This window comes from Bombus pyrosoma, linkage group LG4 (genome assembly GCF_014825855.1).
Source record: "Bombus pyrosoma isolate SC7728 linkage group LG4, ASM1482585v1, whole genome shotgun sequence".
Classification (NCBI taxonomy): domain Eukaryota; kingdom Metazoa; phylum Arthropoda; class Insecta; order Hymenoptera; family Apidae; genus Bombus; species Bombus pyrosoma.
In genome coordinates this window covers 9,141,665-9,158,471 of record NC_057773.1, presented here as the reverse complement: position 1 = coordinate 9,158,471, position 16,807 = coordinate 9,141,665, and the positions used below count along the sequence as shown (strand labels likewise).

Sequence of the window (16,807 nt, the reverse complement as noted above, 5' to 3'; positions counted from 1 at the left end):
TGTTTCTCATTCTGCTTCTACAAATGCGTCGCAAGCTTTCTCTGTACATGTATACTATCCGTAGACGCATATACACGCTATACATTCTCATACGAAAGTGTACTTGACATCTTTAATCGTGTTTCACTTTGAAATATAACTTGTCGATATTAATGTGGTCAGATCGTACGAATGTTATTAATCGAATTATACAAATCTTTAAAAATGTTGCATTTTTATACGATATGCTCAATTGATAGTGTAACTTTAGTGTCCTATCGTATACGTTATTTATTGATCAAAATTGAACATACCATAATGAAAATGGTGTATATAGATAAAAGAGAATATAATTATTATTTCACCTGGGTAAAGTATCGAATATATGTTTATTAAACATGCGCCATGTGCCAAGTCATTCTATAGAATTCTTTTAATGCTCTTAGGGACTAGAGAATCGGTTCTCCTCGATCTCTCCATCGTTGAAATTAATCTTCAAATTTAACCATCGCATCGAATAAGAAACCAGCTCGTTATTATTTCCCTCATTATCTGTCATAATGTTTTAATGAATCATTTATAAACTTATATACATACGACATTTGCTTCTTGCTCCTGATCAAAGAATATCCTATCTCCACTCTGTCGAAAAAGATCTAAGACAAACCCTGCTACTCCGATGTAGTATAATTATACAATACAAACAAAATACACGTGCAAGGAATTCGGTAAAATTCATAAATACGTTAATAACATTTTTCACCGATTTATTGCAAGTGTCCTGATACTTTTGAACGGGGGTGTACGTACGCGAGAAGCGCGCTGGCGCGAGCGACCCGCCGCTATTATTAGACGTGGAAACCTCAGCGTGGAATCCGAAGGATTTCGTTATTTTCCTATATGGAGATTTTCGTTTCGGCGAATCTTCGTGGTGGTTCGTCGGCGTGCGGTATGCCCCGCGTCCGCCGTCTCGTCCAATCCCGACGGTTATTAATAGGAAAGTGAACCGGCGCGTTCTACGCCACGGTGTTTACCTTGCGCGCCGATTTTCCGCCGCTGCTGATTATCGATAGATCGCGTACGGCGCGGCGAACTGTGACGAATCTCGGCGCGTCGTCGTCGCGAGATAGCGAGCTCCGCCAATTTCTCATTCCCTGTACCCAATATTGCTTAAGCGGTATTTGCATTAGGCAATTTTTCATCGAGTCGATCAACCTTAAGTCGTTCGACGTCAACACCGTGTAAACTATCATTTTTAATCTAGCGGAAACTATTTTGGGTCCTCTTGCACAACGGTTTACGAAGTAGAAATATTAATAAGCTGACGAGTTCTAAGTTCGCGAGTTGCTTTCTTTTTCCTTTCCATTATTTATACGCGTGTCGACTAATAATGGCTTGTTAAGGATGTAATCGAATATGGAGTTTTTTAATTGATATCTTAAATTCTTCTTTTAAACGGACTTTATATTTGAATGTTATATAATTTTAGAAGATTGTATCGAATTGAATAATCAGATGTCCGAAGAAATTTATATAGTTCGTAAAATTTACTTCTAAAATTTCCTAGTGATCTTATCCAGGTTTTCCAAAGGTGATGCCAGTTGAATACAACGAGTGAGATACCATCGTCGAGTGACACAAACATCAATTTTTAATACATCGACCACACTTACGACTTTTTTATATATATTTCTTAATCTTTCCAAATTATACATAAACAATAAAAAAAAGAGGTTATTTTTATAGTGGAATATTTCTATTCATTTTCGAATAATTAGCTTTTTCTATTTGTCTATCAAATTAATTAGAATTACTGAAACTACGCGCAAAATTTCTCTACATAACATGCTGATCGTGCTAAATAACAAAGACAAGGCCGTAGAGTATAAACCTTAATTAAGCATTAACCTGAATTAAATATCGAACGATTTGAGATCGTTCAATCGAATCAGCCAGCTAAAAGTTGCCTGATATAAACACAGCTCAAGGTGCTAAGAAATATTGGTTTATGAGTTTCCTCGTAAGCATTCCACTGGCAGAAGGCGGTCCCATAAAAACGATTAGAGTAATGCTCTTATGATCATTTGTCCAATATCGTGGACACGATTTATCGCCGCAGCGGCTGCGTCCATATCTTTTCTATTGCTTCACGCCTAAATGTCACGACAATCTTTATAAGAGCACCTTTTTTTCCCTCCATCCTCGCTACGTGTACGTAATCAGCCTACGTCGATATTATTCAGATAACTGACAAATACATTTATTTAATAATGTCGGCTTCTCGATATCGTATTTAAAGGTGTTAGGAACTTCGTATCATTTAGAGATTTTATTTTTTCAATGCTGTGTACCTATACGCTTGGTGATATTTCGCGCGTCGAGAACGCGGTATTTAGAGCGCATTAAATATACTAGGCGCCGTATTATAAATAAAATTAGAAGTTATACGATTTTAATATAAATAGATTTTATCTTCAATTAGTTTCACGGGGAAATATATAGAGCGATATTCCATGCTAAGTATGCTAAGCGATACCTTAAAAATGCAGCAATAAATTTTTCATGGAAATACGCGTATTTCACGGTGAACGTTCGTCCTATGAATTCTAAACTGATATCTCAGAAGTATGGTAAATATGACTAATAACAGGAAAATAACAACTTAGTATATCTCTACTTCTACTAACTCGCTTTTATTTTTATTTCCTACTTTCTATCCTGATTTCTATCGTAAAAACGTACAAGGATAAGCCTGACTTTGCCAACGTTTCTGTCGTAGTACATCTCCGATTAAAATTATTTCTGTAATTGTATAATTCTGCTACGACACCTGAATATATTTCCATTTCATTCTCATTTTGGGAAACACAAAAGACTCGATACTCTATGAGCATCTTCAACAGATTTTAAAAATGAAGACACGTTCTATTCAAAGTACAAGTACAAGTACAAAGTATAAAACTATATATCGAATATAAAGCTAACCTATGATGGAATAATGAAAAATGAAATATAGAATATAGAATGTTTGTCTACATCTAATTATTCCTGTCACTTCGTTTCTTTATCGTTTCAGGTTCTAAATCAGAATCAATCGATCATCTAGGTCTAACTAGTTTCCAGAAAAGTTGGGGCAGCGTCGAGTCAAATGATCGTTAGAGTTACGTAAAGCCGCGTTTTGCTGGCGCCTTCTCTATTTACTCTCTCTCTTTCCTCCTAATACTGTCTTTGTGTCGATAGGACGCGACAGCTTTTTGTGGCTGAATTTGTGTCGCCAACGAGCAGACAGACGGTGCCGTAAGACGATCAAATTTACAAACTTTACGGTTACACGAGAAGCCCGTTAATGACAAGTGTCTGTGTAAACTAGACAATTATGTATGTTACTTTTATGCACTTGATGACTTGGAGCCTATTTCGCAAGAGTGCGAGATAATAGATAAGTGTATGAAGGAAGTACGATAAACTTCTAAATACGTTGTAACGTTTCTATTTAATATAGGTAATATTTTCTCGATATTAAAATAATATTTCACTTGGAAAAATTAAAACTTAGTATTCGTCATTACGATTCGAAGAATAAAAAAAAGAAGCAATTCTATAAAAATTTAACACGTTACTCTGATAATCCGGCATTCGGATCCAATGTTCAGACGATAAAAATAGATTAGGGAAATTCAGTTACATATTCATTTGCTATTTTATACGTCTCATTGTATTTCTATATTTTTATATATTATACCTTTTTATTTGATATAATATATATCTATGTATATATATACACCTTCTACTTTTATTAACAAATCTATATTATTATTATATCATGTACAATATCCATATCTATTTATTTTTAAACTATGTATATATATATACATATAATTTTGAAATTTCTTCCTCGAGATCGCATTAGAAAATTAAGATTTTAATAGGTATAATAAACAGTACTGTATAAATGTACAAAACTCCGTTTTCAAATTGTTTTTATTTGGGGAAGAGAAACGAAGACGGTAAAGAAATTTCTAACGTTAAAATTCCAACGTTAGCAAACAGCAAATGGTCATTTTCCCAAAGGAGACAGTCATAAATCTTGAAAAGAAAGTAGACGAAACTGAAATTGATGGGTCTAGACAACCTTCGATCAACAAGATAATCGTACCTGCTATTGGTTTACCGTAAAACACCAGTCAGACCTGTAAAAGGTGTCGCCCAACTGATGAGACAACGGGCATTGCCTACCTGCTGCACGACCGTTTCGTTTCAAAAAGAAAGTTTTATTGGTACTTTTCAGTGCTAATATAACAACTCAATCGTTCGAGTGCATCTTTTTTCAAGTACATTAAATGTAAAATAAACATTTGACGTGTTTAATGCGGCATCGTGATACAGCAATTAAACGTTTTAATTTTTAAAAGGAAATTCATATCTTCTGGTCGTCGAATATTACTTCAATAACATCTACGTTTATGTCAAAGATGATTAGAAGATGCAAATAATTAACAGAAGACGATTTAGCAATAAAAATAAAAGAAGTAGGGAGAAAAATTTCAATAAAGATAAAAGAAATAATGCGGAAGATATAGAAATAAATATAAGGATTTCAAAGTAGTACTAACCCACAAAGGTTACTTTGTACAACAAATTGTAATTTTTAGAGTAATATATAATTTCCTAACATTATACTTCTCTGCGATCAATCTAATGAATTCATTAATGTTTCATATTTTTTAATAACAATAGAACCGTTGATGCTATTATATTTGATGTTTGATCACCTATTTCGATATAGCAACTTGCTATTATAATTCTCAGCTATATAATTACCAGTCCCTAAGGAATAGGTAGCATCAACGTTCCAGATCTATTACGCTATTACTAGTGGTTGTTACAATTTAATTGAATTATACTTATAATCAATTATCGTACCTCAAAGGACTGCTGATATCTTCAACATTCTAAGTAACTTAAATACCCGTTACAATATTAATCTTTTTGCTCTGGCACCACTATACTATATATAACAGCCAAGCTGTAAATCTACACTTTACTACGAAGCATAACATGCTAATCATTCATGTTTTATTCAAGCTATTTCAAATTAACATACAGGGTGTTCCATTTAGAGTTCCCTTGAAAATACGAGACGTTAATTATATTAAATATTGAAATATTAATGATATACAAAAATGTCTCAAGCAAATATTTACTAATTTCAGATTCTGTACAATTTGATGGCGATAATAGAACGAAAGGAATTCGCACGTCAACTGCACATGCGATTCTGTCGAACAGTATACGAAAGAAGATTTCATCTGTTAATTTAATAAGTAAGGATTCAAGTTGTACTATTTCTAATACGTAACTGGAACAAGTTTCCATTTCATACTGTTCGAAGAACCCATACAACTCTCTTCGATAATCTTAGACGAACGACGATTACTTAAGACGAGGAGAACACCTGTGTTCGTATATGTATGTGCTATATATATGACACTAGGTCAACTCTAGTCACCTATGGCAGCGAAAGGGTTAAGACTACGTCCATCTCACGTTCTGTATTCGATTCGTTAAAAATTATCCAGCAACACGTATCCAACTGGCTCGAAACGACATAAATACTTGGAACGATTTTTCACGTTGGATCTGCGCTGTCTCGACGACAGAAGCACAAAGCGGTGGTTCATTGGCGATTCCCATGGCGATGCAAAACGTCCGCTTTCATCAAAATTTATTGCTGCTCGCGACTGCTACCGACGCGCGGGGACAATCAACAACATTTACACGTATCGATACCATTCATTATTCCGCTCTTGTTCCTTTTGTTGTTCTCGTACAGGATTCACTGGCAAAAAAAAGCCACAGCAGCATTCAAACGCGATTCAACAGTATGATTTTTTATTCAGTTCACGGACGCTTGTACTCCCATTTACCTAGGAACTCGACCAGCTGGACATCGACTAATCCTCCTCGCTACCGGTAATAAATTACAGTTTCACGTTGACCTGTGGCTAACAGGGCTCGTTAGCGCGCCACGCACAGCTGACGATTAGCATTTGGTTCGCGGCATGCTGTCGTTACAGCGTCGGCCTTTCACGTGGTTAAATTATTCGCACGTCTCCGAAACGACGCCGGAGGTTTCACACGTCCCACGGACAACACAGAGGATTTAAAGGTGGCCTTCCCTATGAGGTTTATAAGTACAACTGACACGATTGCGACAACTGAAGCATCAAGCATTTATCGATACATATACATGCTGCTCACGCTATTGGTTCACATGTTTTTTTTTTATTTTTTTTTTTTTTTTTTGGCAGACGATAGGTTTGCGAGCAAAATTGTATGTCGTCCCAAAGGAAAACTCTTACTCGGTGGTGATCGCCCCACTACTTGTCGCTTGCGAGTGAAATCCCGGGAACATGAGAAAACGCACGTTTTCGGTAAAACAGAAAGCCTCGTTTTATGACAGTTCCTTAGGATTATTGCGGTCCGTTTAATTCTATGTGCACAGCTGGAGGTCGCCTCAAACGTAAAGAGTCACCGGACATAACACACCTACATTGTCAATTTTCATTTTACTTATTTATCGGTTGTTATATCGTTATATTACCATCAAATAAACTATTTACGGCAACTGTTATGTCCCAACATTTAGATCTCGATGAGAAATTTTTATATCCTCTAATACTTCTTTCCTCATATCAGCAAATAAAATTCCAGTTACAGAGGATTAAGCTTTATATTGATCATAATGCTAAAAGCATATTCCTATATGGGAAACGATTTGCGCTTTTATGGTCTTTTTATTTCCTCGTACGAAAGAAGTATTTCTTGCGTCGATCTTATTTCAATATTACAGCGAACAACGTTTTCCTCCGTTTGATGAAAGTTTTACTTTCGTCGATTATTATGGCTCATAGATACCCCATACAGTATCAAACATTTCATATCAATCAAACTGTCTGTCACGATCCTGTACAGGTATTGGTTGGAATGTGCTATGCTACTCTGTTCGACAAACAATTTTATCCAACATTATCGGTGACAATTTACGATATAATTGTGGATTGGCTGCCGGAGACAATAACGCGCTATTGTTTGCCGTGGCTCTGCTAATTTATTGGAATTCTATATTTACGACGTCTTCACGGGATAATACGTAGACGCGGATGACTTCATAAATCTGTTATTCCTGAAATTTATGTTGGTGACAGCTGATTTTCTCGAGACATCTTAACGACGTTTAAAGTCAAACTTGCGTTATGTTACGGGTACCGAATGTTTAAACGCGCGTCCGTGTATTTGTCAATCGTGACAAATAGCGTTATTCCATGCTTTCAATAGAGTGTAAATGTCCGGTGTCGATTCGTTGAAATTAGTTCGATTTTAATTTTGAAAAGAAAAGACACGTCGTTCAAATAAACTGAATAATTTGCATAACGATTTAGGAATAAAACGCAACAATTTTCCGAATTCCAGGCTTCTATTAAGATTTGACACGGTATCGAAACTGTGTTCAATTTTAATAATTTATCTAAATATCTTTTTCTACATCGAATATCAAATTAATAACATTACCTTTAATATAAAATTACAGAAAAAACGTTAAATAATCCAATGTTCGTAAAAGGCCGTGGAAGATTAAAATCAACTATCGAACTAATGATATTAATTCGTCGTTTCTAATTCTTAATGACAGTCGCACGTACAAATTTACAAAAATTTGCCGGATAATTCGTAAATGAGTTTACTCTAATTGCCATTTAACTCGAACGTATTTCAATTACGTTTCTGCATTGTGAAATTACGATTTCTCTAATAAACGCGGATTCCATCGTGCGCTCAACCGTTGAATATATCGCGCAATCAATGTCACCAATTGATAGCCAAGAGAAATAGCTAAATGAGAAAGTGGAGCTCGACGTTTCATTTTACGCTAATTTAATGTCTCTAATAAAATACCAAAACTATGCGATGCTATAAAGTATGGAACATTTGGTTGCACGTACGTACATCTCATGATTCAATTTCATTTTCTCCTATTGCGCCACGTTCGGTATTTATATCATTAACTGATACATTGTTCAGAAAACGATACAATACAATTGGAAGTATATGAAACGTTGAATTCGATTTTAAACGAAATTAATTATTGCAAGAGTAATGACGCGAACACGACGATAGTTTGCAATCTGCGTGCTTGAACCAAAACAAACGAAATCTATTAGTCGGTGCATTATTACATCTCTATAATTAAATTATCGGCTTTTCCAAAGCATAACAATTACTCCAAACTTATCAGAATTATAAGGTCATCTCTATTTTTATTTACCAGCGCTTGCAAAAATGTATTACCATAACCAAATGAGCATAGTATGTTGCATACATAACATCGCTAATTTTGTGTTATAATTACACCGATTATATCTTCATCTCGATATAATTGTTTGGCGATTTTTAAAAAATTTTTCTGAGCAGTCAAATTTAGGGTAAATATATCTAGATAGTTTATTACGTATCTCCATCCCAAAATCGAATTATAATCTTATTTTAGATATGTATAAATAAGTAGAAAATATAGATTAAAAAGTTCTACATTTTAAAAAAGTGTCAGAAACTTATTGGACACAGGAAGATTTGATTACAAGTACGTATACTAATAAAATATAGATAATCTCATAATCTTTTAACCTTTATGTATATGTAGAAGCAACAAGTAAAGCTACTTTTTTATTCCGGAGAAATGATTTATCTGTTTTACGTATTCCAACTTATCCTCCGATAATCTTGGATAGAACCGTAATTAAATATTTTCAAATCTTATTCATTTAGTCGTATTAATCATATTCAAAGAATTATTTTCTTCTGATACAATTATAATATTTTACACAAAACAACAATAATATTCAAAATCTTCCCATAAATATATCAGAATGTGTTGCTACAATATTTTGATCATGTTCTGCTATGTAAAAACAAAAGACAAAAAGTAAAGCTCCATATTCAATTGCTCGCTACGTATATGTAAATGCAGTGTATTATAAAATCGCTAATAATCTATACAAAGCGAACGTCATTCAACAAATTCATTGGATTTAAATAACTACCTATATGTTCGTGCATCTAGAAACGAATTATCATCGTCGTTTACAATGGTTGATCCGTTGCAATCAGAGAGATGGTAAAAAGAAGAGCGACGCGAGGATAAAAAGAGGGAAAAGAAAAGATTGCTTACCGGGTTTGCAGAGCCGGCTCCAGTGGTAAGGGTTGCAGCATATGTATTCAGGGTCTTTAGCGGAATGACAGACAGGAAGTCTCTTGAGCTCCGACGAGTGGGCGAGATCCGGCCACCGCCAGATCTGGCAGCAGAGCAGGTGAGGATCGATCGGCGCGTTGTCGTGCGAGCCGCGTGCAGGTACTCTGCATCGATCCGGCCTTATCGGTGAAGCGCACGACTCCTCCGATCCAGAGTTTTGATCGTCGTCGTTCTCCAACGACGAGGAACGATGATGTCTAGTACGATGATGTCGATGATGATAATGGTGATGGTGCGTAGGATGATGATAATAGTGGTGATGATGATGGTAACGATGATGACGATAACATTGTTGCTGTTGTTGCTGTTGCTCGGAATCGTTTCCGTTCTCGGTGTGCTGATGGAGCACGAGGACGCACGAGCCGAGGTCGGCGCCACAGCTTTCCACGGCGGTGAGTAACATCTCTAGTTGGTTTTCCTTGAGCGATTTGAGGAGCTCCTTGCACCTCAATAAACGAACGGGATCCTCGTCATCGTCCTGGCTCAAATCACCACCGCAGCAACCTGGATGTAGTTTACTCGACGAGATACGGCTACCTCCTCCTACGCCACCTCCCCCTCCACCGCCAGCGCCACCACCCCCTCCTCCTCCTCCTCCCCCGCCGCCGTCGACTGCACCTCCTGACGACGCTCCACGCGCTCCTCTGGTTGTTTGGCCCGTCGTTGCCGTCACGTTGCTCGTCGTGTCGTTGTCGGTGCCGCTCGTGTTGTTTGCGCGATGAATACGTGACGAATCCTCTTGAGCTTCACACTCGGTTTCATGCTCTCCACGGACCTTGGCCTTTAGGAGACGTCTAGTGAGCGCCGTCCGTTTGCTCCAGAACATGAACATGAAACAGGATTTGCGGTACGCGCATTTGGGGGCCAGTACTTTTCAACGTAGCCGCGCGGAAAATGAGAAATATTTGGAATCGGTGCCCGACGCGACACCGTCACACCACCGCGCACTGGACACGCCACTTTCCTCCTCCCCTCCTCCTCCTCCTCCACCACCACCACTACCACCTCCTCCTCCACCTCCTCCGACGCCCCCTCCTCTCGTTCCTCTTCCTCCACTGTTTCCTCTACCCGCGCCGCCTCGTTTCTTTCCCTTTCGCGTTTGCCGAGCTCCCCCCGCGTTGCCGCTCCTCTTTCGCCAACGTGACGACTACGACGAAAAAACGGAACACGAGAAGTATATACACCGGCGGTTATACACTCTGTCAAGAAAAAAACAAACACCGCCGCCTTCTTCTGTCGACGCACATACGATTACAGACGAACGAGGACGGTCCCCAGCGAGAAACTTCCGACGGGGCCAGCACACGCGCGTATATTTATTTACGCTCTCTGCGGATTTGATGCACTTTGGATCACGGTCCCGAAATAGTGTGACAGTCCCCTGTGACACGAACAGCAACGTTCTCTTGCGCGGTAAATCTGCTTTCCAACGGCCTAACGTGCGTCACTTTTCTCTACTCGAAGAGAAAAAATTAATATTATCAATCGAGAATAGCGCGTGGCAAGCAACAAGGTAGGTCGAAGTAGAATAACGAAGGATAGTAGCTTCAGCCTCTTCCTCTTCGTGTCGATAACTTTTTCGAACCAGTAAACGAGGTTAGGTCGAATACCGTTTACCGACCTTGAACTCTCATTTACCTATGTGCCACGGTATGTATACACAAACTGGCCGGCTGATTGGTGACGCGAACAGCGTGCGCGCGCGCGATCCGTTTACATGTACGCGAGAGCACACGCCAATTCGTTGCGACGATCTCGATCAGCTGAAGCGCCACTTCATTCTCGCGATACTCTCCTTCGAACGATTCTGTTATGCACGGCCCGTTGTTATTGTTTCGTTACTCGAATGTTACACCACGTTATTTACGTTGTTCGCTAGTAAATGACACTTTAGCGAGGGCACCAGAGAAAACCTGCGTGTCGTGTTTTGGTGCTAAAATCGTATTATCGCTCTCGATAGACAAAAAATACTCGATAATTTGTTCAACGACGAAAGAACGTGACGTACGGTATAGAAGCGAAAAAAAGGCACGAGGGTTTCCTGTGCAGTCTCGACAGTTCGCGGACGTTGTCAGCTTTCGTTGTCCTAAGAGACGTACACGGTGCAACGGTCGCCAGCGGGGTTACGGACGCGCACTATTAGTATCATGATACACTTCTTATCCGTTGGCTGTAGCAGAGCACGAATCGGTCGCGCGCGCACACACGACACCGGTTCTTGACTTTCCACGATGTTGTATATCGACAGCGATGTGGTGTCTTAACCTCGCGACCCGGCACACAACCACAAACACACACACGCGCACGTATATAATACGTACATCGGCGCGATTCGCCTTACGAAAAATTGTTTTCTATCGCTGCGAATCTCTCTCTCTCTCTCTCTCTCTCTGACTTTTTTCTCTGGTCGTTTACGTTTCTCTTATGAGACGAGTCTGGTAACGTTAGACCAGGACGGTTGATCAATGTCCCTCGAATCTCGGGCGGCTAGGCCCTGTAGAATACGATAGTGTCGTTTTCTTTCTTGATACTCCTTTGCCCGTGCCGTCGCCAATGCCGGCGCACCGGCACCACATAACAACAACGACGACGACGACGACACTTTAACCTCAAATCCGAGATTGTCGCGTCGATCACTCCCCGTCATCCGTATACGCGTATCACCGAGTGACATTTTCCGCTTGCATCGTCCGTCTTTCTCTCCCGTCTACTTCTTCACTGTTGCTCACACTGTTCACCGTAACACTTGTCGCTCGTCACCCATCGCCGTCGCCGGCCTGCGGGCTTATTCGCGCGAGGCGACCGCGAGGACGCGCACTGTCACATTCTTGAAATCGCTGCCCGGAGAGCCAGCGAGAACGAGTGAGACACCAACGGGGAGGGATAACGCGTGAGCAAGACAGACAGACAGAGGAGAGAGCAAAATACACATGAAGAAAAAGAGAGTAGGGAGGGCTAGCGCACGTAGATCGGATATATAACTCGCGGAGGGCGAGAGAGGTCGAACGAGAGTAGCGCTTTGGTTGCACGTTTAAAACTATCGGTACGGTAAAAAAAAAAGTTAATTGATGCAGCAAAGGGAGAAAATCAAATTCAGAGTCTCACCGCGACGTTACACTTCGACTTCAAACTGTTTCAAATTCTTCTACTGGCGGACGTTTTTGTCTTCGCGCACAGATACTGACGTCGTCACGGGGCAAACTGTTGCGAAGAACAACCACGATTGCGGCCGTAACACGACTCGACTCGGCTCCGCTCGACGACGCGACTGAGTGGTACGCACGAGGTCTCCGTCATGAGCGCACACACCGACTTCCACCGCCTCTTCCTCCACCTCCTCGTCGCTGCCGTCGCTCGTCTCGTCCCGTCCGTCTCGTCTCGGCGCGCCGATACACCGACTGCAGCATACTAAACACACAAGGGAGATTGTTAAACATGGCCGTCGCCGCCGCGCCATTATCTTTCGCGTTCGCCGTCAGAGGCGCCACTCACACGCGCTCATATACTACAGATGCACTATGATCGCTCTTTTCAAAATTTTACTATTTCCATTTTCTCTTTTTTTACATTTCTACTATGGATATGTTAGTCATAGAGCAAGAATAGAATATCCAAATTATATAAGATCCATTTGAAAAGGTATCCGTGAAATGAAATAAAAAATTTTTCCAAGATACTTCCTTCCAACTAATCAAGAAGTTATAGAAACATCCACATTAAAAGTAAAAGGCTTGAACAAATATCTAATATACACATTCGTTAAAAACAATTTCGGTGAAGAAATGTTTGATTAACGAATTAATGTACGAAATAAACAATTCTCGAAGCATCATTGTATCGAAAAAATTTTATACGACTACCATCTCCTATTATAAACTAACCAACAACTTCACGTTTTCATAGAATAACAAATTACGATAATGATCATTACATCACGGATTGTTAGACTATTTATGCAAATTCAAATTTTTATATGTGTAACTTAGGTAAAGACTTGGATACAAATTAATTTCGTCTTCTAAATAATATAACAGAACTACGGACATTTTGCAAATATTTTACAACGTAAAATATGTATATATAGAAAATATTTAAAGCATAAAATTAAAAAAATAAAACCTTGGTAGAAAATCGTTTTACTACCAAGTATTATAGAAAGCACTATATTGTGGATATTTGATATACTTCTTCCATATTTTTTTTATATTATTTCATCAAATCTCCTATAAATACATAAAAATCCGCAGTCTAATTACAACAAATACTTTACTTCAGATATCTTGCATATCTACACACAATAAGTACATATTATACATTCTGTATACATTTTTGTACATTTAAATCTCCCACAAATGCATACGTAATGTAGCCATTATTTTACTCGTCCATTCAGAAAGGAACGAATTTTTGGGAAACTTTGTAAATGAGGATCGATGGATCGTAAATCTTGTGTGGCCCGCGATCCGTGCAACTGGAACACGTTGTGGAGCAGGATAAGATGTGGGACGGGAAGGTGGCGATGACAGAGGGTGAGGGAAAGAAGCGAATAAGGACGGGGGGAAGTTAGCCCAGGCAAGGAGGGGGGCAAAAGCAAAGCGCAAGGTGGACTCGTCTGAAGACGGGGGGCGTCAGCCGGTCGGTCGCGGTTACTCGGGCGGCCGAGCAGACTGACGCCAGCGCCTCTGCGTAGCGCCAGCGCCAGTCACCGACAAGTACTCCACCTCGAGGGTCAACATTCCACGACGAATTTCAGTCATGATATGTATTTCTCGTAAAGCAGACGACGCCCGTTTCAACGTGTCAACGTCGTCGAATGACGGAAGAATGTTAAAGAAGACCGGTCCGTTGGTCGGACAGGAAAGAATTTGCCCCGTCGCTTTCTAGATGACGCTTTCCGTTCTGAATAATACCGATACGCTTCTCTGATACATACTCACGCGATTTTAGATTCAGTACGCAGGAACGAGCGCTTGCGAGTTCATTGGCGGGCCTGTAACAGAATTTTGAATTTCATTATTCTTTTATGGCGCCGTTTGTATTCTGCGATCGAAACGAAAGTGGGTTAAGAAAACTGTTAAATTGCGATAAAAAGAATTAAGAATATCATGCATTAAGAATTGAAATATTATTCGAAAAATTTGACGAAATTAACGATATCGATTTATATCGTCGATTAACGTAATCGATAAAAATTAATCATTGGCTAATGGTGTTAATTTATAATTTCCAATTCTGTAATATATATAGAACGTGTTTCTTAAAACACTTGACATATTATAAAATTACATTCATCGCAAGATAAATAGTTTTAAATGGTAGTAATAATATTGGTGGTTTTATCTGTAATTTATAAAGTTGCAAAAGCTGTTTGTATGGTAATGACGTATAATTTACGCTTTGTAACTTGTCAAGGTTGATATGATCGTGCAAGAGGGTATAGATATTTGTTCTTCTTTTCTTCGTACAAAAAATCTCTTCTATCAAAAGATTCTGATATTGTTAACAGAATAAGAATCGTTGAACGATTGTGTTTTAGATTATATGTGATACTATGAAGTAAAATTGTAAATCGCACGATATTGTAAAAAAATTCAACGAGACAGAAGAATACAAATTCACCTCATAAACTTAGTACTTTCTCATAATAAACAAAATAATTAAATAAATAAATCACTCTATTCCATCATCGATCTCTATCAATGGTATTTTACTAATCTCAATAACTATATCTATTCTCATCCAGTTAGATTAATTATAAATTAACAGAAAAGCTGTTTCATTTGATCGATCATATTTTCTAACAATAAACATATCCTATTATTCAGTAACCATATCTTCGTTCGTTTCAATGAATCTGTATCTATCCATTATCCAATTAGATCTGTCATAAATGACCGATAAACTGTTTCAACAAGGAATAAAAACTACGAGAAGAAGATCTCTCTCGTTCGAATTATCCGTCCATTTGTCACCGTATCCTGGACAGATAAGAAAATCTGAATCGACCCTGTCCTCCCGTGCAAGCTAACGGTGGCGCCATTAATTTATTTCACGAAGCCCATATTGAAAATGACTTCGGAGGATAAATCAGCGTCTTGATGCATTAAAGTTCGCTCTTTTTTTTTTTTTACCGCCGACGTTGTTCGTTTTCTTCAGCGACGTCTAGACGCGTTATTTCACCGTTGGAACCCGCTCCGAAATGATATAGAATTTAGGAAGTTATTTAGTTATGTATGTCTGGCGTCCTGAGCTGGCTAGTAATCAGGCGCCTGGCCTCCGCAAACTGTCCCTCGCTCTTTCTCTCTTTCTCCACCTCTTTCTTTCTCCACAACCGCTCACCATTTCCCCCCTTCTTTTCCTCCTTCTCCCCCCTCTCCTGTTCTGATTTTGTCTCGCTTCATCGTTCGTCCATTCGGTAAAGCCTGGTAAATTCTCCAGGGCCGTCCACGTTCTCGGTGCCTCGGTGTCTTGGTCCAATTAAAGTGTTGATCAAGGTGCCCTTCGCTCAACTTCCACGTCACACAAAACGAGCATGTATTTCTAGCTTGTATCCCTTGGGACTACACCGTGGAAGACAACAGGCATTTTGTTCGTACGATCGGAGAACTGATTGCCCGACGACAGTGAGAAATTCTGTTTTCGCGTGGCTTTGTAATAACGTCCTATTTTTGTTCTCTTCCAGATCCTGTTTTCCTTTGTACAAGATCATTTTCGAGAAATTCTTTCTTCTGCGATAATTTATATAGGTGGTTGGCACAAAGGTGGGCGAGGTAATAACTCTGTTCAAATTTTAATACCTACTGCCGATACGACTCATTTTATTCAAGTATTATCGAACAATCATTATTTAACTTTCGTGAAGCAATAATGGTATTGTTTAAATCGTTTGTAGAAATCAATTAACTGCAGAAAGTAACGTATGACTATGAATCTATATTTAAGTGTTGCGTATGTGTCTATTTTATCGTTGTATAATTCATTGGCAGTTATTAAGCAATCTATTTTTAGCGGTTATTAATTCTCAATTATCTTACTGGAATAAAAAGTTGCAATGAACCGTAATCTTTTTCCTTGTGAGATCTTTTTTTTTTTTTTTTTAAGAAAAAATCTATGAACGAAGGAGATTAAAATAATCCGAACGTTTCAAAAAAATAAAACGATGTGCACATTACCATATCTTATCTCAAGAATTCTTTTATACTCCATTAACAAGTACTTATTCATTGAAAACTGCTCTCTCGTTACATCTGTATTATTAACCATTCACCCAGTGGGTTGTATGTAAATGTACAACCAACTCTTATATTGATAAAAAAAAAAAAAACAGCTACGACCCGCATCAAACAATTTCGAGGCTCGTAGCTTACAAAATTTACTTGTGAACGTTGTTTGTTTTACTGTTATAGCGAATGCTTGTCACTTATAACTTGCGAAACTCTCTTGAAGAATTTTGTTTCTTTTATCGATTCTATAGTTGTACTACTTGTAACCAGCAACTCACTCGTAATCTAAAATTCT

General features: G+C 38.7%; 1 protein-coding gene across 1 annotated transcript in view; it reads right to left on the bottom strand.

Moving 5' to 3' along the window:
* Positions 1-12,973, bottom strand: part of LOC122567199 — a 112,993-nt gene extending 100,020 nt beyond the window's left edge. Inside the window, exon 1 of the mRNA XM_043725516.1 lies at positions 9,209-12,973. Coding sequence (XP_043581451.1) covers positions 9,209-10,121 — 913 coding nt within the window. The 5' untranslated portion in view covers positions 10,122-12,973. The remainder of the gene's footprint in view (positions 1-9,208) is intronic.
* Positions 12,974-16,807: the final 3,834 nt, after the last annotated feature.